The following is a 20,826-nucleotide window of genomic DNA, read 5'->3' as shown; positions in this document are numbered from 1 at the left end:
GGAAATACAAGAAGAGAAATCACATTTAGGTTGAGGAATGAACAATTAATTTCGATTGTTTTATTCCCCAAAGCCTCATGGCCATGTTAGAATTTTACTGAATACAACGAAAATGGCCTATTAGAGAACGATTTTTTTTCTTCTTTTGTACAAATTCAAACATTCTTTAACAATAGCTTATTAGCATTCAAGAATGCCTCTAATCACCAACATTCATGATCTAACCATTTGCACACATTCTTCTCCACATAACTGCATATATAGGACAATTGTACTTTTTGTGTTTCCACCTTTTAAGTAGTAGTCACATGCGCCTGTATGGGGCCTATTTTTTGAGTTACCTTTCTCAAACCTAAATTTGACCTAAATTTATGAAATGCTAATTTATGACACACGTACCATTGAGCTTAATAATAGGGACTTTAAGCAGCGGGAACGCGGACGGCGGCGGGGACGCCGAAACCTGTGAGAAGGCTGGGGAGAGAACGCCGTTGTGGCGGGAATTCACAAACACTAAGCAGCACCGTCGGAAACCGCGGTTTCCGCACTATCAAGCTTATTGACATTATCGATATTCGTCCTCTGTTTATCAGGATGAACTAGGATCACTTCATTGAAAGAAGTTCGCAATCAACTCTTGACAATCCACGATGAAGGTGTGTTAAACGATCAGGAACTTCTACTCTTGTACGATTTAAACCGGTCGAATGATCTCGATCAACCTCGTGATTCCTTTCCTGATTTTAACTTCGATGTTTTGAAGACGACGAGTGCCGGTCCGAATTTTGCTTCCACAAACGCAACTTGCCCCTTCTCGCTGAGTTGTACAATGAAGTAAACGAGCTTATTATCAGCAGATATTTAATCAGACTGGTGCGACAAATGAGCGTGCCGACTGATAAAGATCTAAGTAAACCACTGATCTTACGACTGAAAATGGAGACAGCTACGCAAGTTTTAATGGTGTCTACCCTTTGAAATGTCTTAGAATTTCACCATGATGAGCCATTTGACATTTGAGTACTTCTCGAAAGGAAAAATTTCGATTGAAATTCGTGTAAGTTGTCTTTATTTACATTAGCTTTCAAAAAGATATTTCACGGTACTCACATGTTCGCCGACTGGCTTGAGTTCGCTTCAGATTTCTCGACGTTTCTTTAAAATGAAATATCTCACATAACAAGAGAAAACAAGCATTTAAGTTCCTCGAAATTAGTAACACGGGTTATTTAGCGTTGACACAGCAGAGGAAACGAAAGCAAAAACTCACGTTTTCAGACAACGCGAAATGAGCTTCACTCACGTCGGGCCCGAACGCAGAACGTCAACTTGTTTCCCGCCAGTCATGCGCAGTGCACCTTTTGGCTTTTCCCTGATCTTATGGCGTTCCCGTCGCCGTCCGCGTTATCTTTGCTTAAAGTCCCTAATTTGTAACAAAATACAGACCGTCACTTTCTAGTCAATCTTCAATATGCTTCGGCTGCCAATGCGAAGCTGTTTTTATTTATACGTAACTTGACAAGTAACTCGACCTCTGCCACCCTGGAAACGCCAAGGCCGAATATAATGTATTATTGACTGCGTAGCTTTTTTCTACGCAAAAAAGGAAAAGGTGACGAAAACTACCGGTAACAAAATATATTCAGATGTCGCATCGGCAGGGAAGAAAGAAGGCTTTCTAAGCTAAGGAAGCTTTGTAAATTACACACGTTTACTTTTTTTTCCTTTTGCTATTCGGCTTCGTCTAGAGGTCATTCTGATACCGGTCTATACCCACTCCCAGGTCCTACGACTTTCTTGACCTTCTATTTTTTCAAACGATTATCGATATCGAATGCAAACGCAGCTAGCCCTGGAAAGCAATACTTCCAGTCAAGATAGGGCTTCAGTCTGTGGGTTTATACGGGATATAATTCATGGTAGGCCACCCATATAGTCTCCCTGCAGTTTGATTCTATTAACTGCCGTTTGCTTGCGGTAAGCATTTAAATATTGTGTTTACTTGCAGTTGGCATTTATTTACTACTGTTTGCTTGCGGTTAACATTTAATTACTGCTGTTTGCTTGCGGTTAGCATTTAAGGAGTAAAGGGGAAGGCGATTATATGTGGCCTACCATGAATTATCTGCCGTTTATACACCAAGAAAAATGAGCGAAGTACAAGTAAAAGACGAGAGGAATCTGGGGTAAAGGCCATCTCTCGAGGTACTCCTCTCTTTTTTCTTCGTCCGCTTCCTAGCTTCCCGGAAGGTTTCTTCACAAGAGCAAGAAAACTGATTTACAGGCATCAGCGGTATCGACACATGCGCAATGAAAAGCGTTGTGATGTGTCAGGAGCCATAATCGGGGACGGAGACCGTAAGCGCGCGCCATTTCTAGTATTGGGGTTGTCCGGGTTGTCCCCATGATATGGGACAATAATTCTATTTTTAGAACAAATTGCGCCATCGCCTGAGGCACACGCGCGTACATGCTGCGAGGATTTTTGCGGATGTCGAGCGGGGGAAATGGCGTCCGAAATTCCCGAAATTTTGTCATGTTTTTGGCCCACAACTCAACGCGTTTACATCTGTTGGACTTTTGCTTAAGTATTTTCGTCGTAAGCTGCTCCAGTTTGAGTGAAGTAAGACAGTATCGAATTTAGGTATGTTCCGCTTTAAGCTTAGATATGATATCGCTGACCAAGTTGTGTAACGACGGATGCTTCTTTTACACGAGCTGTACATTACTCCACTCTAAGTTTCACATATCTTGAAGATTAACAACTCTTCCAAACCACAGCAAAAAACTAGTTGGGTATATTTGGATATAGCAGCGTTTCAGGACTTCAAAGTTTCCCTCCTCTTGCCACAGCCTTGCGAGGATTTCGCCAGAGTCTATCTCGACCGAAAAGTAAAACAAAAAATAATAATTGCAAGTTTGAGTTTCGCCTGAATTGTAAGCAACGCTTGATGTTTTATCAAAGCCCAATAAGCGACAATAAACTTTATGTCTGTAGATGCTGCTCAGTTTTGTTTGTGTAAAAATAATTGTCTGTTGTCGATGAATAAGAGCACTCGCCGATGCATGTTTTGTACAGTCAGTAAAACATGGCAAATTGGACTTCCCCACTTTTGTGAAAACGTGCATCGAACTCATATAATATCTCTAGCTTTTAAATATGTTTAAGGTTGATAAATGTTTGAGAACATATTAAAAGCTTAGCTGAGAATATGTGAACACAGCAGAAATAATCAGCAAAATTACGACGACGCTTTCTTTAATCAACTCGAATAACGATTTGATTTTTTTTGGTTGAGTTATCAAAACTCCTTGTTTCTTTTATTTTCGCCGCGTAAAATTTCACTATGTTAAAGAAACACACATGATATTAGTAGCCTTTTGGCGTTCGTGAAAACTGTTGCAGCATCTCGGCACAAAAGACCACGAAATAAATCTTTGTCAAGGTTTGTTGACAATTGAAAACACCGACTCGGACTTGAAAGAGCGCGCGCTGCACTATGCAAATGAGCTACTGAATGTACGCGTCAGACTTTCCTTTCAAAAAGTTTTGCAAACTCGCCAAACAAACAGAAACCATAAGAAACTATCAAAAACAGGGTTTGGTTATGATTAAGCATTTTTTGGGAAACTCACAAATCAACTCGATACCAGAGTAAAGAGTTTTCTTACATAACTTTTCTTCACAGAACAAACGAAAAACTTACGCGTACAACTGGCGCGAGCTGATATTATTCATTCACTGCGCGAAAAAAAAAAAAAAACTCACCTTTTCCATTAGCTCAGAGCATAAAACTACATATAAGAGTCCTGGTTCTTATTCCCTGCCTTATTCCCTGCCATCGCTACGAAAAATCTGCATGAGAATCTCGGAGCTCTCACCATTTGATCACTCAACGTGACAACATTCACGCGAGAGCCCCCGACACGTGCGCGGATCCGCGCGGATATATGACGTCAGGATGGCGCAATTTGTTCTAAAAATAGAAAAATTGTCCCATATCATAAGTGCGCGCGGATCCCAAGACTTACGGTCTCCGTCCCCGATTATGGCTCCTGGATGTGTTTATTTTGTGGAAAATTGTTGAGGTATAAAAGTTTTGTTTTAAGTGTAGATGAACGAATCATGGCGCTGAAAATACGAGTTGCGGTGACGGTGCTTCGTTGACTTTTCTTGCGGTGATGCGGTGTTCGTTAATTTTTTTTGCGGTGTTGCGGTGTTCAGAACCCCCCATGTCCCCCTCAATAAGGGTACACATATCACTGATTATTTCATGAACTAGTGATATGTGTATCCCCATGGACACAGCTGTTATATTGGCTTTCTAACCAAGAAGAAAAATGCCCATTACATTTGCATTGTCAAAACTGGCTTGCTAGAAATATTCACACCCGGCATTTATTCATAGCTTGGGATTTCTGGAGTTTCACTGTACTCGGTTGTATACGACTGCATGCAGGGGATACACATATCACTAATTTTTACATGGCGCAGTGATATGTGTATCCCCTGATGTGTATCCCCTGAAGACAGCCGTTACCTAGACTATCTACCGAAGAATAGTCGGCGCGTCGGGTATGTTATGGACGGGTCAATGGGTGAGTGAGTGAGTGAGGGAGGGAGGGAGGGAGGGAGGGAGGGAGGGAGGGAGGGAGGGAGGGAGGGAGGGAGGGAGGGAGGGAGGGAGGGAGGGAGGGAGGGAGGGAGGGAGGGAGTGAGTGAGTGAGTGAGTGAGTGAGTGAGAGAGAGAGTGAGTGAGTGAGTGAGTGAGAGAGAGATGTATGTATGTCACACCAATCAGATTGGATCTACTATGAACAGCCAATCAAATTTCTTGTTGTAAAGGTAAATGGTACGTGAGAAACACAAGGTATGTATAAACACAAGGACTTTGGTAATTGAAAAATAAAGAGTGACATGTATGTTGCCAGTTTGTGATTTTTCATCCGGTTTGGAGGGGAGTGTGACAGTTACATACGTACATTGGGTTGTTTTAGAGTGCATAATTTTCAGTGTAATGGTGGCTAGTTATGAACGAGATGAGTCTTGAGTTTTGACGCAGTTCATGAGTAGTAGGCAAATGGCACGAGATATTTTTATTTTTAATTACAAAGGGTAACATGATACTTTGTTTTTCACAAGGAGTTAATTCAATTAGAGGTCACGAATCGTCGGTTCTAGTTCTTAGGACATGTTTTAGAGGAGACGAGACTATTTAGATTTGAAGCAGTTCTAACGTTTACAATAGGGCTATCTTTAAAACGGGGAACGGGGAATCTTTAAAATGGGGAATCTTTAAAAGCGGGAATCTTTAAAATGGGGAATCTTTAAAAGCAGGAATCTTTAAAATGGGGAATCTTTAAAGGCGGGAATCTCAAAAATGGGGAATCTTTAAAAGCGGGAATCTTTAAAATGGGGAATCTTTAAAAGCGGGAATCTTTAAAATGGGGAATCTTTAAAAGCGGGAATCTTTAAAATGGGGAATCTTCAAAAGCGGGAATCTTTAAAATGGGGAATCTTTAAAAGCGGGAATCTTTAAAATGGGGAATCTTTAAAGGCGGGAATCTTTAAAATGGGGAATCTTTAAAAGCGGAAATCTTTAAAACGGGAATCTTTAAAATGGGGAATCTTTAAAGGCGGGAATCTTTAAAATGGGGAATCTTTAAAAGCGGAAATCTTTAAAACGGGAATCTTTAAGAAAAAGTTAGCCTGCGAATACAGCCTCCTCTCCTCGCACCTCGTCACTGGGAGGTTTCACGCGTCCCCAGAAACACATAAATAACATATTCTTCATTAAAACAAGTCCGCATTAAATTGTCCTCAAGAAGAAAACTCGTGTTTTCAGCTTTTCTAATACATCACTGAAATTTACAAATTATTATAATTAACGAACAAGAACTTTGCTGATAACCGAACAGAACACGAAATGTAATTCAACTAAATAACTAGCACCATGCAAACTAAGCGTCTATTTTGTGAGTGCTTGACCAAATGACATCTATGCAATGTGATTGGCTACGCAGGAACGTATTATAGATGGCCATGATAGTGTTATCTTTTTTCTTTGCATGCGGTCTTAAAAAAACATTGCCTAAAATTACCCTAAAAGGGTTAGCCACTGGGCACTGCTACATGTAAAGCAATATACGTAAGACTGATCGTTATAACAATAAGTCTATCGGTTTACTGACTCCTATTTACAAATGAAATAAAGAACTTTAGGAAAACAATAGACATATTTTGTTTCCTCAGACCGTGAAAGGCCACCTTTTCGCAAGTCTTATATAGTGTTCAAACTTTTCGAAATGTGCTGGGTGATTCTTTTGTGACCCGTTCCCGCCGAGGTTGCGTCGGATGCATAAACTGTGCCATGAAATGAAAAAATAGACAAATGCGTTTTTTTCCCCTAAGTTATGTTAACTGCAAAGGTCCTACTCTTATGTCGTGTTAGACCTTTCGTAGGAAACCATTTCACCTCTTTAGCGTGCCATTCGACGCATTGCGTATGTAACATAACGAAACGCCTGCTTCTTAGGTGGCGGCTAATTATTTCCGCGGATAGTATTTCCAGCATTCATACCTTGATGGATCAATAATACCAATCCTTTGCAGTTTACGCTAAACCAAACGTATCAAACGAATGCTTAGTTATTTGTTATAAAATTCATGTCTTTTTCTTCAAGTAACAGAGTACTAAAGCAACACTATAATCGGTTAGATTTAAATGCTTATAACCCAAAAACAGGCCTCGTGACATGAATTTTCTTTAATGTCACTATAATTATGAAACGGACATTAGCACATTAGACAAAAATTTTCCCAAATTTTGAAAAACAAACCGGAACAGACAAACAACGGAAGGATCATGCAGGCACTTTAGAAGTTTGTTTTAAAGTTTGCTATTATTGATCCATGTTGAAAACTGGGACCGAACTTGTCACGTGACTTACACGATTTGACCCCCTCGAACACTGAACTGAAAGGGAACGAATGCAAAACTAATGCGAAGTCGTTGTTCTTGAATTGTATTCTGGAGTTTTTTTGGTCTTTGAATAGAGTCTTTATCTACGAAAGTGTCGTTTGAATACGTTTTCTACATTTGGTGCCGAGACCCGGGAATTGAAACTGGGATTCTAGCATTGTGAAGAACGTCTCAAAGGAAGCTGTTGTGAAGTCAAAGCTGCACTAGCTGAAAGCACGTGGGCGACCAATTATGCCGCCGAAATTGAGGAATTTGAGAAAATTTCGCGATGGTCACCGAAAGTTCGTCCAGAAAACTATCGAACAAGCCAAAGGGCTAATCTCTGAAGGCAATTCCATCGAAGTGAAAAGGCTGAAATTTCTTCGAACCGCCCTTGAAACGAAAATGTCGGAGCTTCAATCGCTCGACCGCGAAATTGTGGAGCTGGTGGACGACGTAAAAACCATCGATACCGAAGTCTCTGAGAGCTGTGAGATAATGAGTTCCATTCAGGAGTGTATTGTTGAGTTAGAATCTGTTTTGGAAGCTCAAGAAATGCAGGGTAAGAGTCAGGAATTCCCTTCTGTAGCGCAACTTCCTCCTTCCGAAAGCGCGGGAACTTCTCAAGATCACGTTTCGAAGGCAAAGTTGCCGAAGCTCGAGCTTAAGAAGTTTCACGGAAATCCCATACACTGGTATCCCTTTTGGGAATCTTTCGAGTCTGCGGTTCATAAGAACCCAAATTTGTCTTCAGTGGATAAATTCAATTATTTGCAGTCACTTCTTACTGGCACCGCGCGTAGTACGATCGCTGGTCTGGCCCTGACGAGTGCAAACTACGAAAAGGCAGTTGGACTGCTTAAACAAAGATTCGGAAATCGACAGATAGTGATCTCCAGCCACATGGAAGTGCTCACTAAACTCCCCAAGGTGGAATCGATAAGCGAAGTAAAGAAACTCCGAAGCTTGTACGACACAGTGGAATCTCATGTTCGTGGATTGGAAGGTATGAAAATCTCATCTGAAATGTATGGTTGCTTCTTGACACCAATCGTTATGCAGAAATTACCGGAGGAATTTCGGATCGCTATCACACGAAATTTGGAATCGGAGACATGGAATCTGAAAGATATTTTGGGTGAATTTCACAAGGAACTGCAACTGAGAGAACAATGTCTTGTCAATAACAAGGATTCCAGGCCTTCACATCAGAGAGGTGAGTCGCCATTTTCTACATCAGCTTTGTACACTGACAGTTCTGAGAATAAACAGTCTCCTCGTGTTTGGTGCTCATTCTGTAATCAAAATCATCAGAGCTCTAAATGTAATGTTGTCACAAGTATTGAATCTAGAAGGGAAGTTCTTAAAAGGAAGGGCAAGTGTTTTCTCTGTCTCAAGCAAGGACATTTGGCACGTAACTGTCAAGCACCTATGAAGTTTCTTAAATGTCAAGGTGCCCATCATGTAGCAATTTGTGGTAACCCTGATCCAACCCTGGGTGGGCAAGATCGAGAACATGTGGCCAGTGTCTCTACTAGTATGTATGTGGATCAGTCTAGAGGGTCGGTGTTGTTGCAAACCGCAACCGCTGAAGTTGTGCATCCGGATAATGACAGTTTTCCACTAAGTGTTCGTCTGGTTTTTGACTCATGCAGTCAGCAATCATACATGACTAAGGACCTTAAAGACAAACTGGGGTTATCAGTAATAGGTAGAGAGTCACTTCTAATCAAAACCTTTGGTGAGTCTGACGCCAGGCTATGAACATGTGAAATTGTTCAAGTGGGTATCAAAACCAGATGCGATGCAATTGTGTACATTCAAGCCTATGTGGTGCCAGTCATATGTGGCCCTCTGACCCAACAACCCACAGAGCTTGCTCAGTCTAGCTACGAACATCTGCATGACCTCAGTTTAGCCGACAGGTGTGGCGGCAGAGATTTGCCCATCAGCATTCTCATTGGTGCTGATTATTATTGGTCATTGGTCGAAGGTACTATTGTGAGAGGTGCACCATGGGAACCTGTTGCTCTTGCTACAAAGCTAGGATATGTCCTCTCCGGACCCACTATGATTGTGTCTAACCGTGACAATGGTAACACTGTGAATCTTACTGCAACGCATGTACTGAAAGTGGAAGCAAGTGTCGTCGGTCAAGATGAACTTGCCTCTGAACTTGGAAAATTCTGGGACTATGAGTCACTTGGCATTCGAGATAAAGGTTCGTCTCTGTATGACAAATTTGTTAGCGAAGTTGAATTCACTGAAGGAAGATATCAAGTACAGCTACCTTTCAAAGAGGACCATGAGCTGCTTCCAGATAATTTTGCTTTGTGCAAATCAAGGTTGGTCTCACTACTGAAACGTCTGAAATTAAAGCCCGAGATGTTAAAGCACTATGATGATGTGATCCAAGATCAGCAACAACAAGGAATTGTGGAACCTGTGGATCAAGGTGTCAACAATGGTGTGGGAAAAGTACATTACATTCCTCATCATGAAGTGATTCGCGTGGACAAGGACACCACAAAACTTCGTATTGTTTATGATGCCAGTGCACGATCAGGAAAGAACACATCAAGTCTCAATGACTGTTTGTATGCTGGTCCACCACTATCTCCCCTCATCTATGACATCCTCCTGAGGTTCCGGGCTCACAAGACAGCCCTCATAGGAGACATTGAGAAAGCTTTTCTAAATGTTTCAGTTCACCCCAAAGATCGTGACTATCTTCGTTTCCTGTGGGTTGATGATGTCACAAGCAGCCACCCGAACCTACAAGTTTATCGATTTGCGAGAGTTGCATTTGGCGTCTCCGCAAGTCCGTTCCTATTGAATGCAACAATTCGTCATCACTTGACTTCTGTTGACATCCCCAAAGAATTTGCTGAGAGAGTTCTGAAAAGTCTGTATGTGGATGACTTTGTTGGTGGAAATGATTCTGACAATTCTGTTTTTCGAGATGTATGAGAATCTGAAGTCATCCTTCAAGAGCGGAGGCTTCAATATGAGAAAATGGGTCTCCAACTCTGAAGCCCTTCAGGAAAGAATTGAACAATCTGAAAGCCAGTCTTCTCAAGTTACAAGCAAGTCTGTCAAGGAGCACCCTGTTCAAGAGGAAGATCAAACCTTCTCGAGTTCCCTGTTTGAGACGTCAAAGAACCCCAGCACAGCAAAACTGAAAGTACTGGGAGTTAGATGGGATAGACGAAATGATTTGTTACTCTTGGATCTGGCCTCTCCACTAGAAACTAGCAATACTTGTCCAGTTACGAAGAGAGCAATTCTTGGTACAACAAGCAAGTTGTATGATCCCCTGGGACTAATTAGTCCAGTCATCATTCTACTGAAGATCATCTTTCAATCTATTTGCAAGACAAGAGTGGGTTGGGATGACCCCGTGGATTCATTCATCCATGAACAGTGGTTAAAGCTTGTTCAAGATGCTAAGAAGGTGGGGGTGGTGGAAGTGAGGAGACACTACCACCTTGGCTTGTCATCAGGAGATTTACAAAGCATTCAACTCCATGGTTTTGCGGATGCAAGTGAGAAAGCCTATGGAGCAGTTGTGTATTTACGCCTTGAAACAACTACTGGAACTGTCTTCACCCAGCTTTTATCGTCAAAAACCAGAGTTGCTCCGATAAATGGAGAAACCATACCTCGACTGGAGTTACTAGGTGCTCTTGTTCTGGCCCGACTGGTCAATACTGTGTTGACAGCATTTGACGGAGCATTGGAAGTTGATGCTGTGTTCTTCTGGTCAGATTCGCAAATTGTTCTGTGGTGGATTTGGGGTGTAAACAGAGAATTCAAGCAATTCATTAAAAACAGAGTGGTTGAGATCCGTCGACTTACAAAGCCAACTCAGTGGAATTATTGCCCCACAGAATCCAATCCAGCTGACATCTGCTCACGTGGTACGATGACCTCGAAACTGATCACCAACCAATTGTGGTGGAGTGGTCCTGAGTTCCTTAGAAAGGAAAAGCAGTGGTGGCCAAGTCTTGCAATGAACTCTGCTGAAGTCACAAGTGACGATTCAGATCCTTGCCTAGAACTGAAGAAGGGAAGCTGTAACAGCCACACAAAGCAGCATGATGGTACAGTTCTTGCTAACATTGCCTCTGGAGAGGTGACGTCAGAAAAGTCACTAAATCTTGATTGCATCATTCCCTTGGAAAGGTTCAGTAGTCTTCAAAGACTTGTGCGAGTCACTGCATATGTTGTGCGATTTGTTTCTAATCTCAAGCAAAGTAAAATGAAGAAGAGGTTAGTGGATGGAGTAATAAAGCATGAAGAGGTGGATTGTGCAAGAGAGCTTTGGATCAAGGAGGTTCAGAAATCTGTATACAACAACAAGAACTTTGACCAGGTCAAGATCTCATTATCACTGTTTACAGATGACAAGGGAATTCTGAGGTGTGGTGGTCGTCTTAAAAATGCCCCGATTCCGTATGATGCTCGATTTCCAATATTCCTTCCAAGATGTTCACGACTAACTTACCTAGTGATAAATGATTGTCATCTCAAGGTTCTTCACAATGGTGTGAGGGACACTCTCACAGAGCTAAGGTCCAGATTCTGGGTAACAAAAGGAAGGCAGGCTGTGAAAACTGCGATAGGAAAATGTTCTGGTTGTAAGAAGTTAGAGGGCAGAAGCTATGCAGTTCCCCCTCCCCCACCTCTTCCTGAATTTCGATTGAGCGATGACTTTGCTTTTACTCGAGTAGGAGTGGACTTCGCTGGGCCCATGTATGTCAAGGATGTATTCTCAAAGAATGGAGATTTGAACAAGGTCTATATAGCTTTGTTCACGTGCGCTGCAACCCGAGCTGTTCATCTGGAACTTGTCCCAAATCTGAGTGCGGAAAGTTTTATCAGAGCCCTTACTCGCTTTAAAGGGAGACGAGGAATTCCTGTCTTGATTGTCAGTGACAATGGGAAAACATTTAAGGATTCAAGAGTGCAGGCATATTGTCAGTGCGACGGTACACAGTGGAGGTTCAATGTCGAAGCGGCCCCTTGGTGGGGTGGTTTCTTTGAACGTCTAGTAAAATCAGTCAAGTTGAGTTTGAAGAAGGTCATACGAAATGCCCGGTTAAACTATGACGAGCTGTCTACTGTCCTTGTAGAAGTGGAAGCAGCCTTGAATTCACGACCCTTGACATATGTCTTCGATGAAATGGAGGAACTATTAACACCTTCACACCTGATTGTGGGCCGCAGAATTTTGTCAGTACCATCAAAGAACTCATCGAACGAAGTTGATCAAACTGAGGGAACACTTACAAGAAGAGCCAAATTCTTACAGCGAACACTGGATCATTTTTGGAACCGATGGAAGTCTGAGTATCTCACACAACTTAGAGAGTACCATCGCTACTCAAAGAGAGCAAATTCTGTCCGTAAAGTGCAAGTGGGAGATATTGTGTGTCTACATGAGAACAAAACCCCGAGACAGCAGTGGCGGCTTGGGAAGATCGAACGATTACTTCCTGGTCGAGATGGTCATGTTCGAAGTGCAGTGGTGAGAGTCAAGTCTGGTAATTCGCCAACCGCGGAATGGAGACGCCCATTGCAGAGGCTCTATCCCCTGGAAGTGAGGTTGGATAATGGAACTGCCAACCCTGTGCCCCGAGTGGCAAATGTTCCTGTTACAGTAGTGAAGGACGAGGATGTCCCAGTTGTCGTCGTGAATTCTGACTAAGATAGATGTATTGAGTTCATTCTGTTATATAGAGTTTATGCTCGTAAGATTGTTTCAACTTTAAATGAACTTTGAACTTTGATTGATGACGTCAATCAACGCGGGGGAGTGTGTTGAAAACTGGGACCGAGCTTGTCACGTGACTTACACGATTTGACCCCCTCGAACACTGAACTGAAAGGGAACGAATGCAAAACTAATGCGAAGTCGTTGTTCTTGAATTGTATTCTGGAGTTTTTTTTGTCTTTGAATAGAGTCTTTATCTACGAAAGTGTCGTTTGAATACGTTTTCTACAATCCAGCAAAATGTTAGTGCCGGAAGCCGTTATCAAACGCCTTAACACCGCAAAAACACTAGATTGTCAAGACCAACTCAACTTTGCCGTGTCTATCCCCAAGCAATTTCGTAATGAAGTAATAAATTAGTTCGCTGAATTTTTACTTCAAATTTTCATCGAAACCTTCTTCTCTCCAGATAAATAATCTTAATTCGATCTGATTTGATTCCCTGCCCCGCCACTACTTCTTCGAGGCCGACCCTGAACAAAGAAATGCAAAAAGCGTCATGAAAGAAAATTTCCGTTACTGTGTATTTATGGCTCCATTGCTCCAATGCGCACTTTTCGCCCGCAGATATTACTTGAAAGGAGAACCCAAGCTACTAGGAAGTCTTTTACCCGTATCGCAATGACCGCATTAATTTATTATTAACTGCTATCTTGCAGTTAGTTATAAGTTAATAAATTGCATACACTGATTAAAACGTAACGCAAAACGAGAGAAGAAAGAAAAGAACTACAATATACAAATGCTGAAACGGTGCACAGTTGAAGTGGTCACAAAGTAGTGTTTGCTATTTGTGGTTGGCATGGTAACATCAATTTGCCTGAGAGGGGGTACATTAACGCAAAGGTTAAATAAGAAACTCGTACCTTTCCTGGAGAATAGATCCCTGAAGCCAACCGACTTGACTACCTTGACGGAGCAACCGTAGGGCGTTTGTTGCATCTGGTCTTCCACACGGTTGGACAACTGTGCAGGCTTCATATACGTTCCAAGCGTTGCGCCACTCCAATTGACATCTCTTAGCATACTTCTGAGTTTGCTTTAACCTTTCACCTTTGCGGTGGAAACGGATAATCTTTTCTTTGGTGTCACCATTTTCCTCTTTCTTCAGGACTTCTTGGAACGGATGATGAAGACAGGGGTTTAATAAATTAAAAAGCAGCATCCCGTAGGCCCACATGTCCACGCGCAGTAAATCCTTAACTGTGGCTCCCCCACGTAAAATGTCACCTCCGATAAGTATTTCCGGAGCCATAAAGGGTACAGTCCCCCTGTCAATGTCCAAGGTTCTCGATTGGCACACAGATCTTGTTTGAAGAAATAATGACCTACTCTCACCAAAGTCAGTCAGCTTACATACAACCGACTGGTGACTCCACGCATAAGCGAGTTTATCGCGATCTTCCTCCTCGCGGTAATGGTGATTGCTCACTAGGACATTGGCTGGTTTTAAATCTCGGTGGGCAATCCCTCTTTCGTGCAAATAAAGCAATCCAGCGGCAATATCGGACGCGATCTTCGTCATGAAGGATCCTTCAATACCCTCGCAATTGTGGGTGTCAAGGCAAGCCATAAAATCTTTTAGTGAGCTGACCTGGCCTTCTCCTCCGAAAACGCTAAGGTCAAAATAAACATATTCCAGCATAAGTGCCACTGGATCGTGGCATACAGCTTTGAATCCAACGATGTTGTCGTGCTTGAGGTCGTACAACAACCTAGCCTCTTTGGCGAACGCATCGATGAAGTCGAGTGAAGACCCGAGCAATTTCTTAACAACAACCGTTTCACCTTTCCTGGCCGAATCTCCGTCCTTCCTCCTTGTGTATTCGGTGACAAAAACGGCCCCAAATGACCCTTGCCCGATGACATCTTGTCTGCCGATATCAGTCCACTTAAACTGCGGAAGATCTTCGAAGCGACCGATTCTTTTTTTCTTGGAAGTAAACGCAATGGGTATTTTGAAGTTGTCTTCGGAAGACCGCATCGCGTAGAAAGAGGAATGATGAAGCACACAATGACGAATTATACGCGAAATTCCCGCCAAAATATCTAACAACCGACCGATGAGAGTTTCTGTGTCAGATAGCTTATAATACTGTCATGAAACAGTAAATTCTCCTCAACTCTTGACTTAAAAAGTAAACTAAGATAAATTATGTCAAAGAATACCGCCGGCACATCGTTCGGGATATAGTTACTGTATTGCTGGTTTTCAGTGTCACGCCACTCAAAATACATCAAAATAAAAATAAATCAAAATCAAAACCGTTCAATAGATAAAGTACAGAATCTGGGAAAAGAAAGAAAGTAAATATGCTAAGACTCCCGCCTAGATTCAGGTCACAGCAACTTTTCTTATGCAAGATATACGGACAAACTTTTTACCACATTTAAAGAGATTTGTATGGAGACGCCATGCTGGCCGGAAACCAACAGAAACATCTGTCACTGAGTTTGCCACAAAAGCGTGAGAAAATCATAAACATTACAATAGTACTTTTTCTAATACTGTTCAGATAGCCAATTTCCATGAAGTACATCACCTTTTTAACAAACATTACAGCTCTCTCGGCCGCCGTGTAAATGTCACGTCACGCAAAGCTTAGAAATTCAAGCGTAGTCTATCACAAAACCAAGAACCCATTGTGCGTGCCATATTTTTGTAGTTAAGTAGCAGGTCTTTCCAGTAGTACTTGATAACGCTAGGACAAATATCTATCGCCGCGAAACTCAATTTAAAAACGTCACAGTCCGGAGTTCAATTCTTCAGGCGGATCAATTCTTCGGTCGGTGTAGCAGATCTCAAAGAGTAAGAATCGAGATTTGAACCGCTTAACTAGCCCGCTAAACATATATGCTTTAGCGTGCGATACAATTACAATGAATAATAATTCCCAGAGATTCCCGCTTTTAAAAATTCCCGCTTTTAAAAATTCCCCATTTTAGAGATTCCCGCTTTTAAAGATTCCCCATTTTAAAGATTCCCGCTTTTAAAGATTCCTCATTTTAAAGATTCCCCATTCCCCGTTCCCCATTCCCCATTCCCCATTCCCCATTCCCCATTCCCATTCCCCATTCCCATTCCCCATTCCCATTCCCCATTCGCATTCCCCATTCCCATTCCCCATTCCCCATTCCCCATTCTCCGATTCCCCGATTCTCCGATTCCCTGATTCCCCGATTCTCCGATTCCCCGATTCCCCGATTCTCCGATTTTCCGATTCCCCGATTCCCCGATTCCCCGATTTTCCGATTCCCCGATTCCCCGATTCCCCGATTCCTCGTTTTAAAGATAGCCTTTACAATAGTAAGTGCAGGTAACGATTGTTTTGTTTTTATTGCATGCAAATATAACGAGATATTTTTATTTTTTAGTTACAATGGGTAATTTGACACTCTTGTTTTTCACAAGGTGGTAAATTCAATTAGAGCTGACGAATCGTCACCATTTGTTCCCACGAGATGTTTGCTATTTTTAGTTACAAATGGTAACTCGACACTTTTGTTTTTCATTTGGGAGTAAATTCAATTAGAGCTTACAAGTTATCGGCTATTGTTCCCAGGATATTAAACAAAAAAGAAGCTTTCATTTCTAGAGTGTTTTTACGTCTCTGCAGTAGCAGTTTAATATTTTTATTTGATGGGCATTTTATGACATTCTTTTCAGTCCGATATTTTTAAAGGTAATAAGTATGAAAACTGTTCAAATGTTCTTTGAAGACTGCGTGGCACCAAGTTAAAGTGCAATTTAATTAAATCAGACTTTCAACGTGTCAGAGAGGTCTTTTCTCTTTCTTTCAATTTTCGGTGAAGTAGTGTTGTTGCGTTGTGTTGTGTAAAAAGGGTAAACTTACGACTCGTATAAAATGCGAAAAGTTTTCTTAACTTGAGTATTTTTGAGCAAACATTCCTCTTGGGGGCTGGAAGGGCTCCCGAGGGGGTACTCCCAGAAAAATTGGTTGGGGGTGTGCGGCCCGCTTCCCAAAACCGTTACCCTATTTATGACCAAAATCTGCGATATTCCTTACCCTATTTATGACCTGACCAAAAATTCGAAACCCTATTTACGACCTGACCCTCAAATCAAAACCCTGTTTCAGACCTGCGTTATAATTAGCTCCCTAGTTCAAACCAATGTTAAATTACCGTAAACATATAAATTTGTGAAGGGCTTTTGTTGATTTTCTTTTCGATAATGATGAAAAAGTCGCTTCTTCTTAAAGCATACCCATATCAAGGCTAGAGTGCAAAAACCGTACCCTATTTATGACCAAAATGACTAAAATCAGCTAAAATCGATACCCTATTTATGACCAAAACGTCTAAAAAGCCACACCCTTCAAGGCCGCACAGACCTATATAGCCCATATAAGGAGGTCCCCCCCCCCCCCGGGGGAAGGGCTACGTGATCGGTGAGTGAGGGAGTTATGCATGTGCGCGTGTCAGACCAATCACAGTGTGGGTTGTACCAAAGAACGAATAAAATTGCCTGTTAGAAAATAAGATGGTATCTACATTAATCTGGAGACGTGTCAGATTACTGTAGTTTGTTCAGTCAAACATTTTAGGGCTTACTATTTAGTTATCTTACCATTACCGATGTAACATCGTATGTACATCATAAACTCCCGGTTTCTTTCTTGCTATACATCGCAACCGAAAAAACTTGTCAAATCAACCAAATCATTACTGTAAACAGTTCCATGAATGCTCCTATCTCCGAGACTTATAGTTCACAAAAAAATAACTCTTGCACGCCTTGCGTGCCTATGTTTATGAAACTTGCTGGCAAAATTGCTAGCAATTCACCGCGCAATTAATACCGTCCCAGAAATCCCGTGCCGTGAAACTCAAATTGAAAGATACCTAGATCCATTTGGTGTTCAACTATAAAATCATTGTATCCTGCTCGCAGAAAACCAGTTAGGATCAAGAACACGATTCCAGCAGCAGATACTTAAGCTTTTTCAACTACAAAAATTGAGATTTGTGTTTAAATTCTGTTTGGGTTAGTCGTTCGTCCGGTAAGCGACCGGACGACGAGAGCGCTTTCAAGGAGGATATTGCTATTTAAAGTAGAGGAGAGGGGGTGGGGGATACACGTATCACTGGCCGCCATTTTGGAGGAGATACACATATCACTAGTGATATGTGTGCGGGGATACACATATCACGGGGATACACATATCACTGTGACACGGCGTAAGCACCGTATTCGCGGTTGAACGGTGTCGACAAAACCAGGAGCGGACCGGACCGGACCGGACCGGACCGGATCACGGATTGGATCACGGATCGGATCACAGAAAAAAAAAAAGTTTTAAAGAAAAAAAATCCAAAAAAAAAAAATAAAATCGTTTATAAGATAATAATAAATAACAATAAAAGAGGAAAACTAAAATATGTTATAAAAGGAAATTACAGTGCAAAGTAGAGGAGGGGAGGGGGCTTAAGAACGGAAGTCTCTTATTTACATGTAGGTGGGACTTTGGGCAATAACCGATGTGGGATGGGGGGGGAATTTAACCGGAATTTTACCAAATTTAATGAAGTTTCTTGCCTCGACGTTGTGGCCGTTTCGTTTTACAGAAATAGAAAGTTTACATTATATAATCGCTCAAAGTATAATCCCAGCTGAAGGTAAGGAAGAACGCGTCACGGCCAGTACAAGGCAACAGTGAGAGGACGGCCCTGTCTAACGCCGAAGGAACACAGAAAAGCTACCACAGGCACAATCCTTTGGAACAGAGCAAATATGACTAGTAAGTGATAAACGCACTGGATGCAACAACAACAACAACAATTTTTATTTGCACTCTCTCACACTATAATACAAAATCTACAAAAACGTCATGCGCGTACCATAAATCACCTTTATTTAACAATTATTCCGTGAGCGCGCGTTGGATATGAGATGGTAAATAGCCAACCTCATATCCAACAAGCGCGAATGGAATAATTGTTTTATTAAATTCGGTGCGTTTGTGTACTTGGAAATTATAGCTTACCTAATTTTATTGGATTTTAATTTTACTAAGCGACCGGAAGTCGATGTGGCAAAAACAACAACAAGTGGTAAATCACATGACATGCGCGTCGTTTGTAAAATTAGTTGAATGAAAATTTGAAAGCGAAGCAAGCGAATTTGCTGAATGAAATTACAATCAAGAAGAATTTAAGGAACGTCTACCACATGAAGGAGATATAACCTTGGTCACAAAGTTTGAAAAGCGTTCAAGTTCGAGTCATAGAGAAGAGCCGAATAATCGTGCACTTGCACATTGCCGTTGTAATAATGCTGCGGAAAACTTTGATCGCCATGTGACACAGACGTTGTGCCAAAATTATTCTCGACAATACCTCTTTCAGGATTCCTTTGCTTTGAAAGCCTTGGCATTTTGAGCTGTATGTGTGAGCTCATTGTTGGCTAGATTCAGAGTCAGGGACAGAAACTATCTTAGCGTCAGATTCATTTTCAGAGTCTCCGAGGCCGCCCTGACGGTTTTTCGTGGCTGGTAAAGAACCGGGTTTACTTCGGTTAGTTTCTCATCTGCTCATTGGAAATTTCTCTCTTATGCACTACGCCGGCACTGATGTCTGTTTTCCTGAGGCCTTTTACAAATGCTCAAATAATTTATTTGCCTGGTCGGAGATAGTGGAAAACGGTTTGTTGTGCGGCGGCGTACGAAGGAAATGATCAATGGTGGCTCCTGTGGATTTCGTGGATCAACTTTTGTAATACGTGCCATCTTTCTTCCTCGCAGAAGTATAAAAACACTTCAAACAAACATTCAGTTCTTCTTTTGACATTTCTTATATCGGTTTGGAAAATTTGATGCCACCAGGACTAGTAAGCCATTCTGTTAAGGTAAACATTGTTTTTGTTACATAATCTTCATGAATGCGTAAAATCTCGACGGTCATATTTTAATTTTGCAACTTTTATGGGAAACTTAACGTATACGTACCGTTAAATAATCTAATCTCGAACTTTGTGGCTTTTTTGTTGTTACTGGGACGGCATTGTCCATAATTTCCTGTATTTCTTCTGTAAATAGCTCACCGAATCTGCTTTTTTCATCCATTTTTTTGGCGACGAAACTTGGCTTCCCGCGAAAAGGTCTATGCCGAGCGACATTTACCGCATTATAAATTTCCAAAATTTCAATATAAGGTCAAACGCAGGTATAATGGCTGGTAACCGAGATCCAGTGAACCAATCAGAAAGCTAGAATTGCATTATCCGAGGTTGAGTATTTAATAAATCATATTATATCGTATCGGAAATCGTAAATTTGAAATAATTCTAAATGACTGTGTGCAGGAGAACATGAACTGGACGATAGAGTTCTGTAATAATTTTCACTTCATGCTGTAAATTTTCACCCACTTGAAGAGAAACCCCTACTTCCGTCCCAAGTGTTACTACAACAGCTCTTTTCTGGAAAAAAGCTTTTTGACAACCGTGGCGGCTTAGAGCATAGCGTTCGCCATGATATGCGGCATAAGGGAAAACAAATAGCATTTAAACAAAAAAAATTTGCTCAAAAGAATGCCAAGACTTATTTGTGTTTGAAACATACCAATTCTTTGTTGCTTTTCAATAAATCCTTTGTTGCCTTTCAATACTTTCTTTTGATCAAATTTTTTTTTAATGCCAGTAGCTTCGGGATGTGTGTGTGCGTGTATATGTGTGTGTGTGTGGGGAGGGGGGGGGGGTAACCATTTCATTCAATTTCATGTTTATTATCCTCCTACCATCGAATGTTGCTCTTATGTATTGGTATGTTAACCAATGTACTCGTATATAACCTGTATATCACCGTCTGTATGTATTGGTATGTAGTCGTATGTTACTCGTATGTTATTCGTGTTTACTCGTATGTTACTCGTATTTATTATATTAGTCTATATGGCTTTGGCTTGTGGCCGATATAACGCACGCTCGGATTGGCTAAGAGCGAGATCTGAACGGTCATTATGCAGCCGTAATGCCCACGGGCCGATTACGGATTATGCAATTAGGAAGAGTTCGGCAGATCTGTCGTGCATCCTGAGCAGAACACCACGAAGAAACTTATAAGTTAT

At 41.6% G+C, this 20,826-nt stretch overlaps 5 protein-coding genes across 6 annotated transcripts in view; 4 read left to right on the top strand and 1 right to left on the bottom strand.

Annotated features, from left to right (window-relative positions):
* LOC145485001 (katanin p80 WD40 repeat-containing subunit B1-like) overlaps positions 1–20,826 on the top strand; it is a 332,677-nt gene that overhangs the window by 258,014 nt on the left and 53,837 nt on the right. The gene's annotated exons all lie outside the window — the stretch shown is intronic.
* Positions 6,994–9,021, top strand: LOC145484976 (uncharacterized). The gene has a single exon (XM_081463604.1). The coding sequence runs from the start codon at positions 7,215–7,217 to the stop codon at positions 8,724–8,726; it is 1,512 nt and encodes a 503-aa protein (XP_081319730.1). The 5' UTR covers positions 6,994–7,214; the 3' UTR covers positions 8,727–9,021.
* On the top strand, positions 9,033–9,932 carry LOC145485626 (uncharacterized). Its single transcript, XM_081464264.1, has one exon. The coding sequence runs from the start codon at positions 9,033–9,035 to the stop codon at positions 9,930–9,932; it is 900 nt and encodes a 299-aa protein (XP_081320390.1).
* On the top strand, positions 9,970–12,672 carry LOC145485625 (uncharacterized). Its single transcript, XM_081464263.1, has one exon. The coding sequence runs from the start codon at positions 9,970–9,972 to the stop codon at positions 12,670–12,672; it is 2,703 nt and encodes a 900-aa protein (XP_081320389.1).
* Positions 13,003–20,826, bottom strand: part of LOC145484989 (interleukin-1 receptor-associated kinase 4-like) — a 212,542-nt gene continuing 204,718 nt past the window's right edge. For both annotated transcript variants that reach the window (XM_081463629.1, XM_081463628.1), the window contains one exon: positions 13,003–17,505. In XM_081463629.1, coding sequence (XP_081319755.1) covers positions 13,586–14,722 — 1,137 coding nt within the window. In that variant the 5' untranslated portion in view covers positions 14,723–17,505 and the 3' untranslated portion in view covers positions 13,003–13,585. The remainder of the gene's footprint in view (positions 17,506–20,826) is intronic.

This window comes from Orbicella franksi, chromosome 4 (assembly GCF_964199315.1).
Source record: "Orbicella franksi chromosome 4, jaOrbFran1.1, whole genome shotgun sequence".
Classification (NCBI taxonomy): domain Eukaryota; kingdom Metazoa; phylum Cnidaria; class Anthozoa; order Scleractinia; family Merulinidae; genus Orbicella; species Orbicella franksi.
Note: the sequence above shows the minus strand (reverse complement) of the source record. Positions and strands in the feature narration are given on the sequence as shown.